At 38.6% G+C, this 18,604-nt stretch overlaps 1 protein-coding gene across 2 annotated transcripts; it reads left to right on the forward strand.

Annotated features, from left to right (window-relative positions):
• Positions 1–716: 716 nt before the first annotated feature.
• LOC103411814 (protein ANTI-SILENCING 1-like) lies at positions 717–18,594 on the forward strand. Of its 2 annotated transcripts, XM_029108411.2 has the most exons (13): positions 717–1,005; positions 1,793–2,147; positions 3,352–3,520; positions 4,554–4,733; positions 4,817–5,082; positions 5,694–5,720; positions 6,433–6,525; positions 6,976–7,054; positions 7,188–7,275; positions 16,799–16,907; positions 17,545–17,661; positions 18,097–18,164; positions 18,253–18,594. In XM_029108411.2, exons 2-12 carry the CDS (start codon positions 1,821–1,823, stop codon positions 18,145–18,147), a joined length of 1,506 nt encoding a protein of 501 aa, XP_028964244.1. In that variant the 5' UTR covers positions 717–1,005; positions 1,793–1,820; the 3' UTR covers positions 18,148–18,164; positions 18,253–18,594. The 2 variants fall into 2 exon arrangements, with proteins under 2 accessions (XP_028964244.1, XP_028964246.1); XM_029108413.2 differs by lacking the exons at positions 16,799–16,907; positions 17,545–17,661; positions 18,097–18,164; positions 18,253–18,594 and adding an exon at positions 7,518–7,635.
• The last annotated feature ends 10 nt before the right edge of the window (positions 18,595–18,604 follow it).

The following is an 18,604-nucleotide window of genomic DNA, read 5'->3' on the forward strand; positions in this document are numbered from 1 at the left end:
GGGCGCGTGCCAACACTCTCATTTCCGATACTGTACTAAACAACAAGCGACTACATCGTACAAAAATATTGATATGTACATTTATGGAAATAAAACAGATATATCAAATATTGATAAATCGATATTGGTTGTTTTCAATAGAAATGATAAAAATTTGAAATGAAAGTTTAGAGATCGTCAAACATTGGTTTGGACGAAATATATGAATTTCTCTAATATTTAACAGATGTGCCAGAAATATCAATAATATTTGTCGATTTTAACTTAAACTTAAGAGTTTATCTGATATAAAGAGAAGTTTAGACTTCAGACTCGTTTGGATATGCTTTTAAAATAACTGAAACTATTTTAAGAGAAAATACTTTTGGATTCCAAAAGCACTTTAAGTACTTTTTGTAAGAAGCACCAGTTACGTGCTTCTTCCAAGAAACATTTAAGTATTTTTTTTTTCCAGAATTTATTTGTATTTTTACTAAAGATTAATTCCAAAAATATTTTCACTAAAAACTCTTTTAGTAATTTTAAAAATACATCAAGACAAGCTCTACATTTCTATTTCTACATCTTTCTTTACTTTTTTATTTTATTGATATTTCAATCCTATCGAAGAAATTTTAAACATTCATCCTACTGGAATAAGACGCGCGTGAGATCCCTTCCCTGTCCTCCCTTTCCTTTCGCGCCCTCAACTCAGCTCTGCTGCTACTCACAGAACCACGTCCGAAACAAGAAATTCACGTAACCGATTCTTGGGTGCACACTACGCACCCCCTACCCCGGCGTTACGGCGCACGTTAGCCTCCACCCGCAGCGCATTACCCTATACTTTTCCTTCCGTACTGGTCATAAACCTCGCCACCTCCACCTCCACCTCCTCTCTCTCTCTCTCATCCCCTCTCTATCTCTCCCTCAAACTTTCTCTTTCCACTGAAAGTACTTTTCCGAAGCCCTAAACTCCAAAACGTGGCGTTTCGCTCTTCGGTTCTTTGATCGTCGACATTTGAGGTACGATTTTCTCACTGGAACCGTGTGCTGCAGGTCTTCGTCGGGAGCTCGAAGAAGCTTTTGCTCTGCTTGCTTTTTCCCCAAATGGGTTTTCCAACTTTTTGTTTGCTTTTCTCCAAATGCTAAATGGGTCTTTATCTCTTCGTCTTCCTTTAATTTCTCTGCTTTTCCTTTCATTTTTTTTTAATTTTTTTTTAATCTGAAATTGAAGTGTGAATTAGTAGTGATTTTCTTGGGTGAAAATTTCAGAATTTTCAGATTGTACGTCTCAATTAGAGCATTGTGTTAGGCCCATCAGAGTTAATTTTTTCCCATTTTGTTCATGAAGTAGGGTTTATACTCAATAAATGTATGTCTACTTTCTGTGCGGGTCAAGTGACTCGTTTTCGTAAATTTAAAGGGAAAATGGGTTTTCACATGTGATTTTCGTTGATGTACATTTTTGTTGCTAATCTTTTCGAGTAATGGCGATATTTGTTGATGTATTAGTCATTGAGTTATGGGACACACAAGGAGGATGTGAAATTTGTTTGAATATAAACTTTTGTTGAGTGATTTGCGAGCTGTATTTTGATATTCGGGTCGAATTTTTTTAAGAGGGTTTGTTGCAGCTAGCAAATGTGCAAGATTTCCGTGTAGGTGTGTGCTCAGGGGAGTGCTGTTTCTCTTTCTAGAATCATGTTTTTGAAGCTTTGGAGCTCTAATGATGATGATATTTATCTGACTGAACTGTTCTCACTCGAAAGATAAACAGCATTAATCGTTTCTTTTGGTGTTCTTTAAACAGCTCCCTTTTGCATCGTCAAGAGACAAATATGGAACGAAATCTTCAGTTTAAGTGGGGTGAGAAAGCTGGAGATCGGAATAACAGAGGTTCCCAGTTCTATTTGTCGTTCACGATGGAAGGCGTTGAGTACTTGCTTTATGACAGTGTATATCTTTATCATGCTGGTTCTCTTGAGACCTATATTGGTAAGCTGGTGTCAATATTTGAAACAGAGACCCATGAGAAGAAGGTAAGGGTCCTGTGGTTTTTCCGTCCTGCTGAGATATGCAACTTCCTTGGTGATTACGAACCACACTGGAATGAGCTATTTTTAGGTTCCGGTGAGGGTAAAGGCCTCTCCAATATCAATCCTCTGGTAATTTAGATTTAATTAGAGATATTTCCCTAATCATGTTCATTTATACATCTCACATTTAAGCAGAGTACTATTGCATGCTTAGGCAAGAGGAGTAGAGCAATGATCTTTTCTGTTTGCTTAGATGTTCCGTTTTTGTTACGTGTCTTGATTCTTTCAGTTATAATTATGCGTCCTGATTCTTGTTTGAATTTAGCCTGTGTTTTTGCTTGAGGATGTTAACCTGGAATAGATGAACCATCTCGCACATTACATGTATCCGTTTCTTTATTACTAGAATTTGTGTTTCTTAAGTTAAAATAATGGACTAATAGGAAAGAGGAGTAATCAGTTAGTATGAAAATCTTGGGGTTAGCCGACCCCACTTAGTGGGATAAGGCTTTGTTGTTGTTGTTACATAACATGGCATTCATGCATTGCTAGTAATGAAAGTGATTGGGTAAAGTGTGTTATAGGGTATGATAGTGGGCAGCAAGTTTAGATGATCCTTTCATGCATAATGACTACATGCGACAGTGCAAATGAGATATTATGGGTTTGCGGTAGACAAGTTCGGGATAGGAAGAAATAGGCTGTATGGCATAGAATGTTAGGCGGTGAAGCATCAACACGTACATAAAATGGGTGTAGCGGAAATTGAAGGAATGAGGATATCCGAGGTAAAGTAGGAGTAGCCGAAATTGAAGGAAAGATGAGAGAAAATCGGTTACGGTGGTTTGAACATGTGCAAAGAAGGCCTACTGACGCTCCGGTTTGAAGATGTGACTACTGGACAGAGGTTCAGGGCCGAAGGGGTAGAGGAAAACCTAGGAAAACTTTGGAAGAGACCCTAAGAAAAGACTTAGAATACCTAGATCGAACGGAGGACATGACACAGGACCGAGCGCAATGACATTCTAGGATTCATTAGTGGGAAAAGGCTTTGTTGTTGTTGTTGTTGTTGTTAACTAATGAAATATAATAGTTGCTAACCTTAACTGCATGTATTCCTTTTATGTAACTGTGGCCTTAATATTATGATCTTTCCTCTCATCTTCTTTCCCCTCTCAGATCAGAATACTGGCTTTGTTTTCTCAATTAAAAGCTACATGGAAACTATTTTAAGGTTCTTTCGTTTTTGCATGTATACAAAACAGTTAACAAGGGTGTCCTCATGTTATATTAAAATATATTTGCATGACACCCTTTTAAATACAAATTTCAGGAAGCAATTGCTGGAAAATGCAATGTTGTCTGCACATCAAAGGACGACAGGAATCGTCAGCCATCTAAAGAAGAGTTGAGAACGGCTAATTACTTCTTCTGTCGTACATTTGATGTTGGAAAGTGTGAAATATTGGAGATTTTTCCCGATGAAATAAGGGGACTTACAGGTCAGTCAAATATAGGATGTTAGATTGTAATCAGACATGTTTATCCTGTTATTTCATTGCGTATTGTGTCTATCTTTTGTTGGGATGTAGTGGTTTTGGCCTATTGTTATGGGATTAGCGAACCACCATCAAGAGTTTCCATACTGTAGGTTTGATTTAGAACACTTCTATACAAGCTACTTTGTTTATGGAAAATAGTGAAATATGTTTATATTCAGAATGCTACTGTCACTTTCAAAGCCTGTTACCAATTTAGGTAGCAGTTGAAAGAGATGACTCCATACTTGTAGGTGCGCTATACATTTGCATCTTTAATGTAGACTTAACTCATAAGAAATGAGCACACTGTTGCAGATATAGCAAATAAATGTTTGTAAACTTGATGTCATTTCTCAAGGACTGGTACCCCCTTCTAAGAAACAATCAAATTCCCCTTACTTGTAGCTAATAGAACTCTACCAGGAGGAAAGAGAGAAGGTGGGGAGGAAAAGAGCAACTTTGTTGCATAACAAATCGTTAACTCCTCACAAGGGAATATGAACGAAGAACTAATTACCTGTTGTAATCAAACGATGAAGTTAAAAAGATAATGGCTTTAAGACTTATTTTCTAACTAAATTCTATTGAGATTTATCCTAAAAGAAATAAAAACATTTATTACTTTCTTGATATGATATCGCTTAAAAGCAAACTGATATGAGATATCCTGGTCAAATTGCTGCTACATGTCACGCAAGGTCTTGGAACTATATAGTGAAAACTGACATTTAAACGGACATTAACAATGCTGAAGTGATTCACCAATGACCTGGAGTGCGTTTAATATCTGTTTAAATTTCGGATCAAAGTTCTTTTAATTAAAACTGTGGATGTGTTTATTGGTTTTAAATTCACATGGCACTATTTAGAATAGTCTAATATTTACAATGTATTTGTGTCACCCTATAATCATAAAAGTTATCCGTTATATGATTTCTTTCTTAGCGCATATTAATATCTATCACCGTCTTCAAATATTTTGATTGCAATGCAGTGGAGAGATATTTTAACAAGAGAAACAATGAAAAGCTCCTCAGGATTCCCAAGTTCCAGACAAATTTGAAAGATCCAGCTGGACAGTCAATGGTGTCTTCCAAGTTAGGTTCGGCCAAGTTGATGCCCTCTCCGGTTAAAATTGACAAGTCTAGCAGCAGAATAAACCCTGTAGTGAGAGGTTATTTCTCAGAATGCCAACTCTGTATGTTACTTCCTGATTTAACTGATAGATGTCAATATGACTGTTTCTGACACCTACAGAATCGGAAGTGCCAACGGTTTGTAGTGGTGCGCGGGCATATGCTTCAAATGAGACATTAAGACTTCAACCTGGATTTGATGGATTTGCAACTCAGTCTGCTAGAATATCACATAATCAAGAGAAAGAAAAACGCAAAACAATATTTTTAGATCAACCACCTCAACCACCTATGGCTGCATCAGATACCCGTCCTTCCAAGAAGATGAGAGTTCCAGTTGGTGTAGATTCAACTAAGGGGGAAAATTCTGGAAAGAAGGCAGATGTTGTAAGTTTAAGTGTTTTCAGCTGTATTTTCTTCTCTTTCCTGATTTTTTTTCGTGGAACTACTCATTTTGTTTTAAACACATACAATTTGATATATGCTTTTGATTTTACTAAATTTTCATTTGTGGCTTCCTATATTCAGTTGTTTTAAACATGTAACTGTAAATGCATGCCTCTGAAGTTAATGCTCCTGGAAAAAAAAATTGCATTGCTGTCTGAAATATATAGTGGTTCTTTTGAGAATATGAAATCTCACATGAAACAAAGCCTTGCATTTCAGTATATCAAATCATGGTCCTCTAGAATTAGATGAGCTGTATTTTCTAATTCTAACATTATATCTGATAATCCTGAATGCAAATTTATGCAATTGCAACTTCCCATTGAAGTCGGGAGAGTGCTAGAGCATAATATAATTGTTCGCTCACATTGTAACATCTTATTCATTTTTATCATTTTAAATCTAGAAATTTTATTTAATTTCCCAAGCTTGGACATCTATGGACGTGCAATAGTATGCTGGATTTCCAAACACGCATGCACACAAGCTGTTCACAATATTTGTTAATGAATTTGGTTAATATTCTGACATATATAGTTTCTTGAATGCAGGATAGAGCAAGGTGGTTCAAGCAACTGGTGAGTTTCTATTTTGAAATATCTTTCCTAGACTTTCCCATTTGTTGTTTGATTGTTCATACAATTGAATGGTTGTTGTTTTGTCAAAAGGCTTCCTATTTGTCTTGCAATGCAAGACAAAACAATAATAGTTAAGGAAGGTAAATATCGAAATTTTCATTTATGTTTAAATTATTTCATCTTATCAAATTCTCACTTGTTTGGTGTCTAGGATTGCCTTGGATATGATAACTCACTGGATTCAACGAATATTGATTAAAGAAATAGTTACCCATTTATTTTCTGATGAATACACAATTAACATGAGATGCAACAATATGTATGACGGGCAAAAGAAAAATATGATATTTTATATGCTTGGAATTAACAAATAACTGGAATGTAGGATGAGAGGTTTAGGACAGAAGACCTCCAAAACAAAAGTTTTGATACCATGTTTGGAAAAACTTAAGCGGTTAGGGAATGCATCAACAAAGTTTGTCCAGTTAACAGAACTTGGCTACCTCCCTCTCTTTTGTACTTCTCTTCCTTCTTCTCTGGGTCTCTTAACAATGTATGCCAAGTTAATTGAATCCTTATTGTATGCCAAATTACCCTTCTTCTATATGAAAGGTTAATAAAATGAACTGAAAAGAAATGCAAAAAGAAAAGTCTAAGTTTATTTGGGATATGTTAATATTGATGAGATTTGTATCCATTTCAAAATTTGCAGCCTTGGGAGGAAAGACTGCAGATAGCTCAAGATGCAGGCCAATTGGTCTTACTAGACAATCTTGAGCCGTCCTATTCATCATCAGAAGTAGAGGTAATATTCCCCTATGTGCATAAAATTAACTTGATAAGGCAGTCAAAGAAAACCAGTTTAGTATAAAATGCATTTTGTCATCTTTTCGAAATTCTCACACAAGAGGATCTAGGCTTCATCCGCACCAAATTAGGGGCCTGTTTGAGAGTGCTTTCGTAGGAAGCACTTTTTCTCATAAGCACTTTTGTACGAAGCGATTTTTTTAGGACCACATGAATAAAAACTGAGTGCTTTATGGAAATGCAATTGGAAACACTTCTTGGAGGAGGAGCACCTATCAGGTGCTTCTCACAGCACTAAAACATAAGCAATTCCAAAAGCGCTGCTGAACTGGCTTAGGTGGGAAATGACTAATGTACTGGACGAAGTAAAAGAAATAAGTTACAGGGGCAGAGTAGTCGGGCCTAGTGTTAGACATTCTGTATAATCTACATTCCTTTTTCTTCCCAGGGTCTAGTTTGGCAAGCATTTGGAGAAAAGGTTGAGGCAAAAATGTTACAATACAGTATTCATCCTACTCCAAACTATGGTATAACAGCTTGTTGGGGATCTATACTTATTTTCAAACGATTGCATGCTTTATTTGGTGGTAGATCTTTAATGCTATTGAGGCTGAAGCTTAATTTTGGACTAATTACATTTATCCTATCATGGTTGTACAGGCAAGGCTTTTGTCATATTCAAGTCGAGTGTTGCTGCTGAATCTGCAATAAATAAATTAAAGGAGGGATGCCTTGTTGCGGACAAGAGGTAGTCTATTTTCTCTCTTTCTATATTTACAATAGCATGTTCATACCTCTCTCCCTTTCTGTGTGTTGGAGTGTTCAAGATCCCACATAATTATTCTGTGAATTTTATTAAAATAATTTCTGTTTGAAAATGACAAACTATAAATCAATATGGTTGATAAGAATGACTAGCACAATAACATTCTACCTGTCAATCATTCGATATTATTTCTTTCCTTTTTTTTCGTTTCCTCCTTGATGCAGCGGATGACACGCTCCGATCCAAGAATCAAGGCGTGCTGGCCGTCACGTGAGTGTGACGTAACCAAAAGTGCGATGCGGAAGCAAAAGATATGAGAAATACGAAGGAATAAAAAAAAAAAACTACTAGCAGTAATATCCAACTAGCATGCTAGAGTGAGTTTAAGTGTGTAGTACACAATTTCAGAGCATAAATACTAGGTGCAGTCAAGTAGGACTATAATTAAATTACAACACCCGCAGGTGAGTCCTACATGCAGGAAGTTTGTCAAAACGCCGAAGAAAACCTCGTGAGCCACCAACTGCTAACTAGAACCTGGAGGGGCGCAAAACAAAATTGAGTGGGTCAGTAAAACCAAAGTTTTCCAAAACATTTCATTTAAAACATTTCTAACCCTTCACTGTAAAACCTGTATACTTTCCCAGAAGATAACATAATAGCATAATATTTGTTCAAATCTCTTAAAACATTAATCTTTACCAAAATCCGGCAAGTATGCCATGCAATAATGTCAATGACAGAATATGGATGCTTCAATGTAACAGGTGACGTAATGAATAAACCGGAGACTCTGCAGTTGGTCTTGTACGGTTAATTCTATAGCTCAATATCCAATCCAGCCGGAGTCACCACGGTGACTTGTACGGCGCTACTCTGCACATAAGTCGGAATTACCTGAAGTAGTTTGTACGACAAGAATGGTGAAATAATACGCTCTAGTGCTTCTCTCATCAATCGTCTGCGCGCATAATCTAAGGTCACCTACCAGTCGGAACCACCTCTAGTGATCTGTATGACTAGCATGTCGGAACTCTCTCATGGTCTGTACAACATGCACCTACTTGGATCCAAGGTGAGCGTGCGGTGCGGTGAATAATATAAGCACTAACACCAGGGGTGCAGGTTAATAGCTCTCAACGCAATTCACATTATAATAAATCGTATGAATTACATAAAACTCACCTGATACTCACCTGTGCGCCCATAACACCAATTCACATATATATATGCATCAATATCAATTCATAATATGCATACATGGCATTTTAAGACATACTTTCATATAAATTCAATTTCTGAGAAAAATATCAATAGTATATAGGTATAAACATAAATATTGCCCACTCACTGGTAAGTCGATGGGTCGAAACCCCTGTGACGTCCCTGGATGCGCTCGTCCTCGGGATAGGTGTTACTTATATGCGAAACAACTATGAAAACGTTAATTAAAGCACATAACTGACAATTCGTAATAACTTCTCATACGGTGCTTAAATTGGGTATATGAATATACCACATCGACCTACTCGACGTCACGAACGTCGAGAAATTTTTAGAAAAAATTTATGAGGTTGCACGCGCCCCCACGCGCTTGGACAGGCACAAGTCCACACGCCCCCCACGCGCGTCTCCTACCTCGGGCTCGCCGGATTGGTTTTTCCGGTAGTCGGAAAACTGGAGATTTTTCAATCTCCTTGTTCTCCGTCATTTCTCAACCATTTTCTTCGTATTTTATATCAAAATGAAGCCCTAAGCATGTAGTTTCATGTTACACTACTTTAAGGCTCTAAAAACTACGAAATCTCACCGGAGAAATTCTAAGAAAACCGGCCAATTTCGAACTCAAGGATCCCGACGTCCAAAACCTTCAAACGAAGCACTCCGAGCTTCCTTGGGACCTCACTAAACTCACTATAAGCTTAGAATTCCTTGAAAATCAACATATCACGAATGCATGAATAGTGACATAAAACTGGGGTTCGGGTTTCACATGATTTTGAAGGTTTCACGTTCTAAAACTAGTACCAAACGACTCAAGAGATCGAAAGGATGAAGAACCTTACCTTTTTGGCGTCGATCTGCGATGTTTAGAGGGAATTTGGTCTCGTCCGTACGGTTTCGAGAGGGAGAGAGTGACTGAAACAGAGAGGAGAGGGAGAAAGCATGGGAGGAGAGAGAGAGAAAGGATTGACCGTGTGTATGTGTGTGGTCCATCTCAAGCCATCACTATCCATTTCTTTTTCTAACTCCCTAACCACATAAATTACAAACCAATTTTAATCCAACTTAAATTATTTTCCAAAAGCTTATGAAATATGTGTATTTAGTCCAAATAATATATCACACACACACACACCTTAATACCCGTCAAGGGTAATTCTGTCATTTCACGTCACTGATATAAAGAATCCCGGGACGGGCTGTGACAATCTCCCCTCCTTATAGAATTTCGTCCCTGAAATTCATACGACCAAACAATCCACTTAATACTCATAAAATAATCTTGGATACATCTCTCTCATTCGATCTTCTGTCTCCCAGGTAGCTTCTTCTACTGAGTGGTTCCTCCACAATACTTTCACCAAGCTCACTGTCTTATTCCTTAGAACCTTATCTTTCCAATCCAAGATAGTTACTGGTTCCTCATCATACGTCAAATTCGGATTAATCTCCAACGGTTGAGGAGGAATCACATGTGAAGGATCTGAAACATAATGTTGAAGCATCGAGACATAAAACACATTATGTACCTTAGATAATTCCGGAGGCAACTCCAACCTATAAGCAACTTCACCAACCCTCTCAGTGATTTCATAAGATCCTATGTACCTAAGACTTAGCTTGCCTTTCTTTCCGAACCGCACTACACCTTTCCAAGGTAACAATTTCAAGAATACCAAATTACCCACATTATATACTCGATCAGTAGCATGTCTATCTGCTAAATTCTTTTGTCGATCTTGGGCCGCTTTCAGGTTAGACTTAATCACCTGAATATTTTGAGTAGTCTCATCCACAATCTCTGGGCCTTCTAACACTCTTTTGCCAACCTCTGACCAGCACAATGGCGTACGACAAGCTCTACCATAAAGTGCCTCAAATGGTGACATACCAAATACTTGAATGAAAACTATTATTGTAAGCAAATTCCATCAAGTCTAGGCGATCATGCCAAGAATCACCAAACTGTAACACTGAAGATCTCAACATATCCTCCAATGTCTGAATAGTCCTCTCTGATTGACCATCGGTTTGAGGATGATAAGCAGTGCTGTAAAGCAATTTCGTACCAAGAGCTTCCTGAAAAGCTACCCAAAACTTAGAAGTAAATCTTGGATCTCGATCAGAAATAATATTCACTGGAACTCCATGATACTTCACGATCTTCGTGATGAACAACTTAGCCAATTTATTCAGAGGATAATTTTCCCTCACTGGAATGAAGTGTGCTGACTTGGTAAGCCGATCTACAATCACCCAAACACCATCAAATCCATTTCGTGTACGAGGGAGCTTATACACGAAATCCATAGTTATATTTTCCCATTTCCACTGAGGAACAGGAAGTGGTTGCATCCGACCAAAAGGCTTCTTTCTTTCAGCTTTAACTTGCTGACAAACAATACACCTACTTACATATTCTGCAATTTCTCTCTTCATACCCGGCCAATAATAAAATGGTTGAATGGTATGGTACATCTTAGTTCCTCCTGGGTGCATCGCATAAGCCGAACAATGTGCTTCATCCAAAATCTCTTTTTTTAATTCCTCATTATTCGGCACATACATTCTGTTCTCCTGCATAAGCATGCCATCTGATTCTCGAATCCTGAGGTCTTTCTTTTTCCCTTCATTTCTCAATTGAGTCATTTCTCGAATTTCTTCATCAACCATCTGAGCTTCAAGTACACGATCAGCCAAAACTGGCTTGACTTGGAAACTAGCAAGGAAACTCTTCGATCTTCTAACTCCAACTTTACTCCAGTAGCTCTCAATTCTGCAAGAAGAGGAACACGGCAAGCATACAAAGCATTGAGTCGACCTTGAGGTTTCCTACTCAGTGCATCAGCTACCACATTTGCACGACCCGGATGATATTCAATGGTACAGTCATAATCACTTAGTAACTCCATCCACCTTCGTTGACGAAGATTAAGATCATGCTGAGTGAAAAGATACTGAAGACTCTTATGATCTGTGAAGATCTTACACTTCTCACCATAGAGATAATGCCTCCAAATTTTTAAAGCAAAAACAATGGCTGCCAACTCAAGATTGTGAGTAGGGTAATTCCTTTCATGAATCTTCAACTGTTGAGAAGCATAGGCAATCACTCTATTATGCTGTATCAAAACACATCCCAAACCATTCAAAGAAGCATCACTGTAAATCTCAAAGTTACCGCTATCATCAGGAAGAACCAATACTGGAGCATGAGTGAGGCAATATTTCAATTGCTGGAAACTTTGCTCACAATTCTCATCCCAATCAAACTTAACATCCTTCCTGGTTAACTTCGTTAGTGGCAAAGCAATCATAGAAAAATCTTGAACAAACCGTCGATAATAACTTGCTAGACCAAGAAAACTCCGTACCTCAGTGACGGTTCGTGGCTGTTCCCAATTCTCCACTACTGTTATCTTTTGAGGATCTACTTGAATTCCTTGTGTTGATACTACATGCCCCAAAAAATGCCACTTCATTCAACCAAAACTGACATTTACTGAACTTGGCATACAACCGATGCTCCCTCAATTTCTTTAATACCAAGTTAAGATGTCGAATATGATCTGCTTTAGACTTAGAGTATACCAGAATATCATCGATAAAAACAATGACAAATCTATCAAGATATTGCTGGAATACCTCATTCATTAACCTCATGAAAGCCGCAGGTGCATTAGTCAATCCAATTGGCATCACCAAAAATTCATAATGTCCATAACGGGTCCTGAAAGCCGTCTTAGGTACATCATCATCTTTGATCTTCAACTGATAATAACCAGATCTCAAATCAATCTTAGAGAACACACACGCACCTTTAAGTTGATCAAACAAATCGTCGATACGAGGCAATGGATAACGGTTCTTAATCGTTACCCGGTTCAATTGCATGTAATCAATACATAATCTTAAAGTTCCATCTTTCTTTCTTACAAATAATACCAGAGCTCCCCAAGGTGAAGTACTAGGTTGAATGAAACCTTTATCAATTAATTCTTGTAACTGAATTTTCAACTCTCTCAGTTCAGCTGGAGCCATTCTGTAAGGAGTTAAAGATATAGGATCTGTACTTGGAAGCAAATCAATAGAAAACTCCACATCTCTATCTAGCGGCAATCCGGGCAAATCATCTGGGAATACATCAGGATAGTGCCTGACTACTCCAACTTCTTCCACACTGCTAGGAACAACATCATTTAACACCACATGTGCTAAGTATCCTCGACAACCTTTCGATAATAACTTCCTAGCTCTCATGGCAGAAATAACACCATGTCTCACCCGACTGTTTTCACCCACAAAAGTAACCTTTGGAAATCCAGGACGATGAAGAGTAACAGATTTCCCTTAACAATCTATATGGGCACGATTAAAATGCAACCAATCTGCCCCTAGAATCACATCAAAATCTACAATATCTAACGGGATAAGATTAGTTGGCATAACTACACCATCTACCATCACTGGACATCCTGGATAAACACTATCAACATAACATTTGTCCCCTCTAGGCATGACAAACTCTAAATCAAATCCTAGAGGTGTACGGTGAGGTTGAGTCATTTGAGCAAACGTATGAGAGATCACAGAATGCGTAGCACCACAATCAATCAAGACTAGCAAAATGACCAAGAATATTTAACGTACCCATAATCAAATCTGGATGGTTCTGAGCATCTTGCAGTGATACGTGATTAACATGTTTCTGAGCTTGCTGACGTCCACCACGACCTGTTGCCTTGGTTACCTCGCCCCTGAGAACTATGTCCCTGTCCTGACTAATTAGCCTGCCTAGATGGTCCTGCACCGCTAGTAGGAATCTCTCCCTGTCGGGGCTGACCTCCCTAATGCCACTGAGATCCACTAGCTGGCATGGAAGAATAAGAAGTATAACCCTCAGGGTCTTGGGAATACCCAGTGTGAGAATAAGGATCCTGGAAATACTGATATTGTCCGGAAGCATAGGGAGCAACATCACCCTGATAGTGGCAAGCACCACCACGACCCGTCTGACCATAACTGCCTGATCCAAAATTCTGCTGAATCAGCGCTGGAGGTGGCATAGCAAACTGCTGAGATTGCTGTTGACTCTGAGGACACTAAGCAACCCTATGTCCCATCTGTCCACAAGTGTAGCAAGCACCACCACTACCACTTCTCCTACACTCTCCATGATGTCTGAAGTTACAACGGCAGCATAACGGAGCACCAGAACCCCCAACACCACCAAAATCTCTGTCTCTAAAACCTGGGTCCACCAGCAAATATTCCACCTCTCCTTGGGCCTGTGACACTGAATCCTCCACTAGAAGAACTCGAGCTCGCTCCACTTTTCTTGAAATTCTGCGTCTTACGGGGTCCTTGAGTGGAGATACCCTTGCCCTTATCATCTTTCTTCTGATTATCATTCTTGTCCTCATCATCCTCACTGTCACTAGGAAGGTTGTTGGAATCCTCCATCCGAACCAAAATCTCAAAAAACTCATGATAATCGGTGCAAGGAAGCGCACTAGCAAAAGTCCGCCATTTCCTCTTAGTTCCCAGCTTAAAATGGCAAAGCATCTCTACCTGATTACCAGCTGTATCAGGGTTATAACGAGACAAGTCTATAAACTTCCTGTAATACTCATGCGTCGACATATTCTTTTGCTTCAATCGAGTGAACTCCTGCTTCTTGCGATCAATGTACTCCGGAGGGACAAATCTTTTCTTAAAATTCTCTTTGAATACTTCCCAATCAGCTGCCATCTCAGGGGACATAAACTGAGTTTGATTTCTCCACCAAGCTGCAGGCTCTCGTCCCAAAAACCAAGTAGTGGTCTCAACCCATCTATTAGCAGGAAAATTCTCTTAACTCTGCATCACCTGAAAAGTCTTCTCAATATGGTCTAGCCACTTTTCTGCCCCTTCATGACCTTCATTAACCATGAAAGGATCCAATTTCAGATTGTACATAGTCTCTAGGGGTGTTCTCTGAGGAGGAGGAGGAGGGCGGATTGCATTATGAAAGGCCTGGGCCATCGCTTCCCCTAATTGAGTTATATCAGGGAAATTAGGCTCAGAAGCACGACGTGATTCCCTACGAGGCGGCATAATTCTGACAGAAAACATCAAAGATCATTAGAGCATTAACAATTATATAGGACTGCAACCTAGGCTCTGATACCAAACTGGCACGTCCCGATCCAAGAATCAAGACGTGCTAGCCGTCACGTGAACGTGACGTAACCAAAAGTGCGATGCGGAAGCAAAAGATATGATACCAAACTGACTCACCTGATACTCACCTGTGCGCCCACAACACCAATTCATATATATATATGCATCAATATCAATTCATAATATGCATGCATGGCATTTTAAGACATACTTTCATATAAATTCAATTTCTGGGAAAAATATCAATAGTATATAGGTATAAGCAGAAATACTGCCCACTCACTGGTAAGTCGATGGGTCGTAACCCCCGTGACGTCCCTGGATGCGCTCGTGCTCGGGATAGGTGTCACCTATATGCGAAACAACTATAAAAACGTTAATTAAAGCACATAACCGACAATTCGTAATAACTTCTCATACAGTGCTCAAATTGGGTATATGAATATACCACATCGACCTACTCGATGTCACGGACGTTGAGAAATTTTTAGAAAAAAGTTCTGAGGTTGCACATGCCCCCACGCGCCTGGACAGGCACGGGTCCACGTGCGTCTCCTACCTCGGGCTCGCCGGACTGGTTTTTTCGGTGGCCGGAAAACTGGAGATTTTTTAATTTCCTTGTTCTCCGTCATTTCTCAACCATTTTCTTCATATTTTATATCAAAATGAAGCCCTAAGCATGTAGTTTCATGTTACACTACTTTAAGGCTCTAAAAACTACGAAATCTCACCGGAGAAATTCCAAGAAAATCGGCCAATTTCGAACTCAAGGATCTCGACGTCCAAAACCTTCAAACGAAGCACTCCGAGCTTCCTTGGGACCTCGCTAAACTCACTATAAGCTTAGAATTCCTTGAAAATCAACATATCACGAATGCATGAATAGTGACATAAAACTGGGGTTCGGGTTTCACGTGATATTGAAGGTTTCACATTCTAAAACTAGTACCAAACGACTCAGGAGATCGAAAGGATAAAGAACCTTACCTTTTTGGCGTCGATCCGCGATGTTTATAGGGAATTTGGTCTCGTTCGTACGGTTTCGAGAGGGAGAGAGTGACTGAAATAGAGAGGAGAGGGAGAGAGCACGGGAGGAGAGAGAGAGAAAGGGTTGACCGTGTGTATGTGTGTGGTCCATCTCAAGCCATCACCATCCATTTCTTTTTCCAACTCCCTAACCACATAAATTACAAACTAATTTTAATCCAACTTAAATTATTTTCCAAAAGCTTATGAAATATGTGTATTTAGTCCAAATAATATATCACACACACACATACCTTAATACCCGTCAAGGGTAATTCCGTCATTTCACGTCCCCGATATAAAGAATCCCGGGACGGGCTGTGACAGCGGATATAACAAAGAAGCTCGAATGTTACCTTGGCTAGTAAACCCTAGAATTCTCTAGGAAGAAAGAGGGAATAAACTCCAATTTGATTGATAATATGAATAAGATTACAAACCTAAGGCCAAGATGACCTATTTATAATGTTCTTAACCTAGAAGCCCTATGAAATCAAATAAGAAAAGAATTAAACAAATAACGAAATATTGGAAAGATCCTCAAATACTAAAATCCAGTTTTTGGAAATTAAACGCTGGAATTTGGCTAAATTCTGACTAGGCTTGTGAAACAAAAAGTCTTTTGGATGTTGTCGTTCTCTTCGAATCCATATATTACGGACCCAAAACAAACATGCCAACCAAAGTTATGTCAATCTGAACAGCCTGAAAAGTACAAAACTTCCACTTTCGGGATATGGCAACAACAAATAATCTTTTCGCACGTGAATTACCAATTCTCCTATCATTTTTCTGTCCTACATCACTTCTTCCTCCTGGATTTATCTTTAAAATGCACCCATTGCCGTGATTCACTTATGTTTGATGCTTGTCATGTTTTTCATGGTGTCAAATGCAAGTTAGTTACCACTATGAAGCCTTTGTATACCAGATAAGAGAATCGTCGTACTCGTTATTTCAAATGACTAAATGTAAATGATATGTTTTATTGTTTTGCTTTGTAAAGACTTGGGGCTTTAGTTTCTTAAATCATTTACAAAGGCAACTGTTAAATTGGTACAAGTTATGAAATGATTCAACTCCAATTTTGCAGACCTATCATTGGTATCAGAAGAACTCTTAAAGTGCCTGACAAAGCAGCGAGATTTGTTGGACATCTGAGCATTCCCAAACTCAGGTTTCACAGTCAGCGTGAAGAAATGGTGACTAACCTATCCCTCAAGTAACAGTAGTTGACGGAGACAATGTAGTTCGATAATTTGAATCGTTTGTTTCCCAAGCCTCCATTAAATTATTATCCCTGCATATAAATAAAAAATAAAATATAAACTATACTGGAAACAATTTAGGCATTATTTAGTATCCAATACTATCATCGAGGGATCCCTTAAATGGGGTTATTAGAAGGACACATTGTTGCGGCTCAACCTGTAATGTAGTGTGACAATCAGAAATGGCCATATTTTAGGGTTTCTTTTAGGACTCATCTCTGTAAAAATATCAGTCAAATCAGAATCTCTTTAACCCCAATGTATTTCCCTTGCGGGATCCTCTTGGATGGATACATTGTGGCCCACTTTCACTGTGGATTAATGATCCAAGTCGGCTATATTTTAGGTCCCCTCAAGGATTATTCTTGCAAACAATAACTTCAATGTTTGTCGGATACACTATGTTCATCTGTTTATGTTATCACAATGAGATGTTTTAATGGTCTTTGGATTGATTTTTTGCATAGATGATTTTGGATGGAGACTTTAATGAACTACAATGCATAGTGAGCTTGCCAATGCCTCTCTAATAATCTTATGAATGAATTCTTTCTTGTTCCTTTTGTAGAGAAAGGCAGTATCAACATCACACTGTTCTCAGCCCAATACAATCGAGTATGACATGGCCATGGAATGGTGTCTTCTGCAGCAAAAGTCAGATTTATGGTGGGACGCTTTATACAAGGTGCTCCGAATTTTCCTAATCATAGCACACTAGCCATTTTGCCATGATATTTAATGTAGACTATACAATTTTTTTCTGGAGTTATTCATGCGCTTTCTGTTCGATGTCCCAAGCACAGTACTGTTTCGGTGTAGAAAAACAAATTTTAATTTCATCCTAGTTGCGGAAGGGCCACTAGTCAAACTGTTTCTACGTAGAAAAACAAATTTTAATTTTGCAATCAATTAAGAAAAACTTCTTACACTTTCAAACCTGACTTGGGGTAATTTTAGAAAATTCAGTACTGTGAGAAAAAGAAACATTTGATGTGTTTTCTTTGTTCACAGATTTGGGACTTCCGACTTTACGCGTGTCTCCCAATATTAGTGAATAATTCTTCATTTTTTAACTTTCTAATATTTTAGTTTCCTCCCCTTGGGAGCCCCTTCTCTGCAGGAACATGAAAAGGAGACTGGAGACGGTATTACAGTGAAAAAGCAATTGTAATTAGCTAGGCACCCTCGGTGAGCTTGCATCCTTGGCTGAAATTGTTATTGTGTTGGCTGTGTTTACTATCCTTGGCTGAAATTAGCATTGTTATATTTTTTGCAGGAGAAAATTGCGTTTCTTTTGTGGATTACGATAGAGTCAGACAAGGATTGCCCCGTAAATTGGACAGCATACAGGGTCCTGCCAACGTAGAGGATTGTTGTAAATCGCTGACAACGTAGACATCAGGTTTGTGTAAATCTGTCATCTGATCAAATATAATTTTGCAATCTTGGGAGGAAATATTAGAATCAAGTTCATACGGTAGCACGTCTTAATTATTCCAAGGATAGTTTTAGGTCAGCTTGTGATATGTGCATCTTTTGTAACAACTCTTGTTCACTACAATTTGAGCGTTATGATGCGCCTAAATATAAAGTTTCATCATTCATGGCTGACTGTTAATTTTGCATCG

The sequence above is a fragment of the Malus domestica genome, chromosome 09 (assembly GCF_042453785.1).
Source record: "Malus domestica chromosome 09, GDT2T_hap1".
NCBI lineage: Eukaryota > Viridiplantae > Streptophyta > Magnoliopsida > Rosales > Rosaceae > Malus > Malus domestica.

What these genes read in the sequence shown, in the direction of transcription:
- LOC103411814 (XM_029108411.2), top strand. Translation starts at nt 1,821, where the DNA reads ATGGAACGAAATCTTCAGTTTAAGTGGGGTGAGAAAGCTGGAGATCGG. An exon ending in TGCCTTGTTGCGGACAAGAG is followed by an intron (nt 7,276 to 16,798) that starts GTAGTCTATTTT and finishes CCAATTTTGCAG; the next exon opens with ACCTATCATTGGTATCAGAA. An exon ending in ACAGTCAGCGTGAAGAAATG is followed by an intron (nt 16,908 to 17,544) that starts GTGACTAACCTA and finishes TTCCTTTTGTAG; the next exon opens with AGAAAGGCAGTATCAACATC.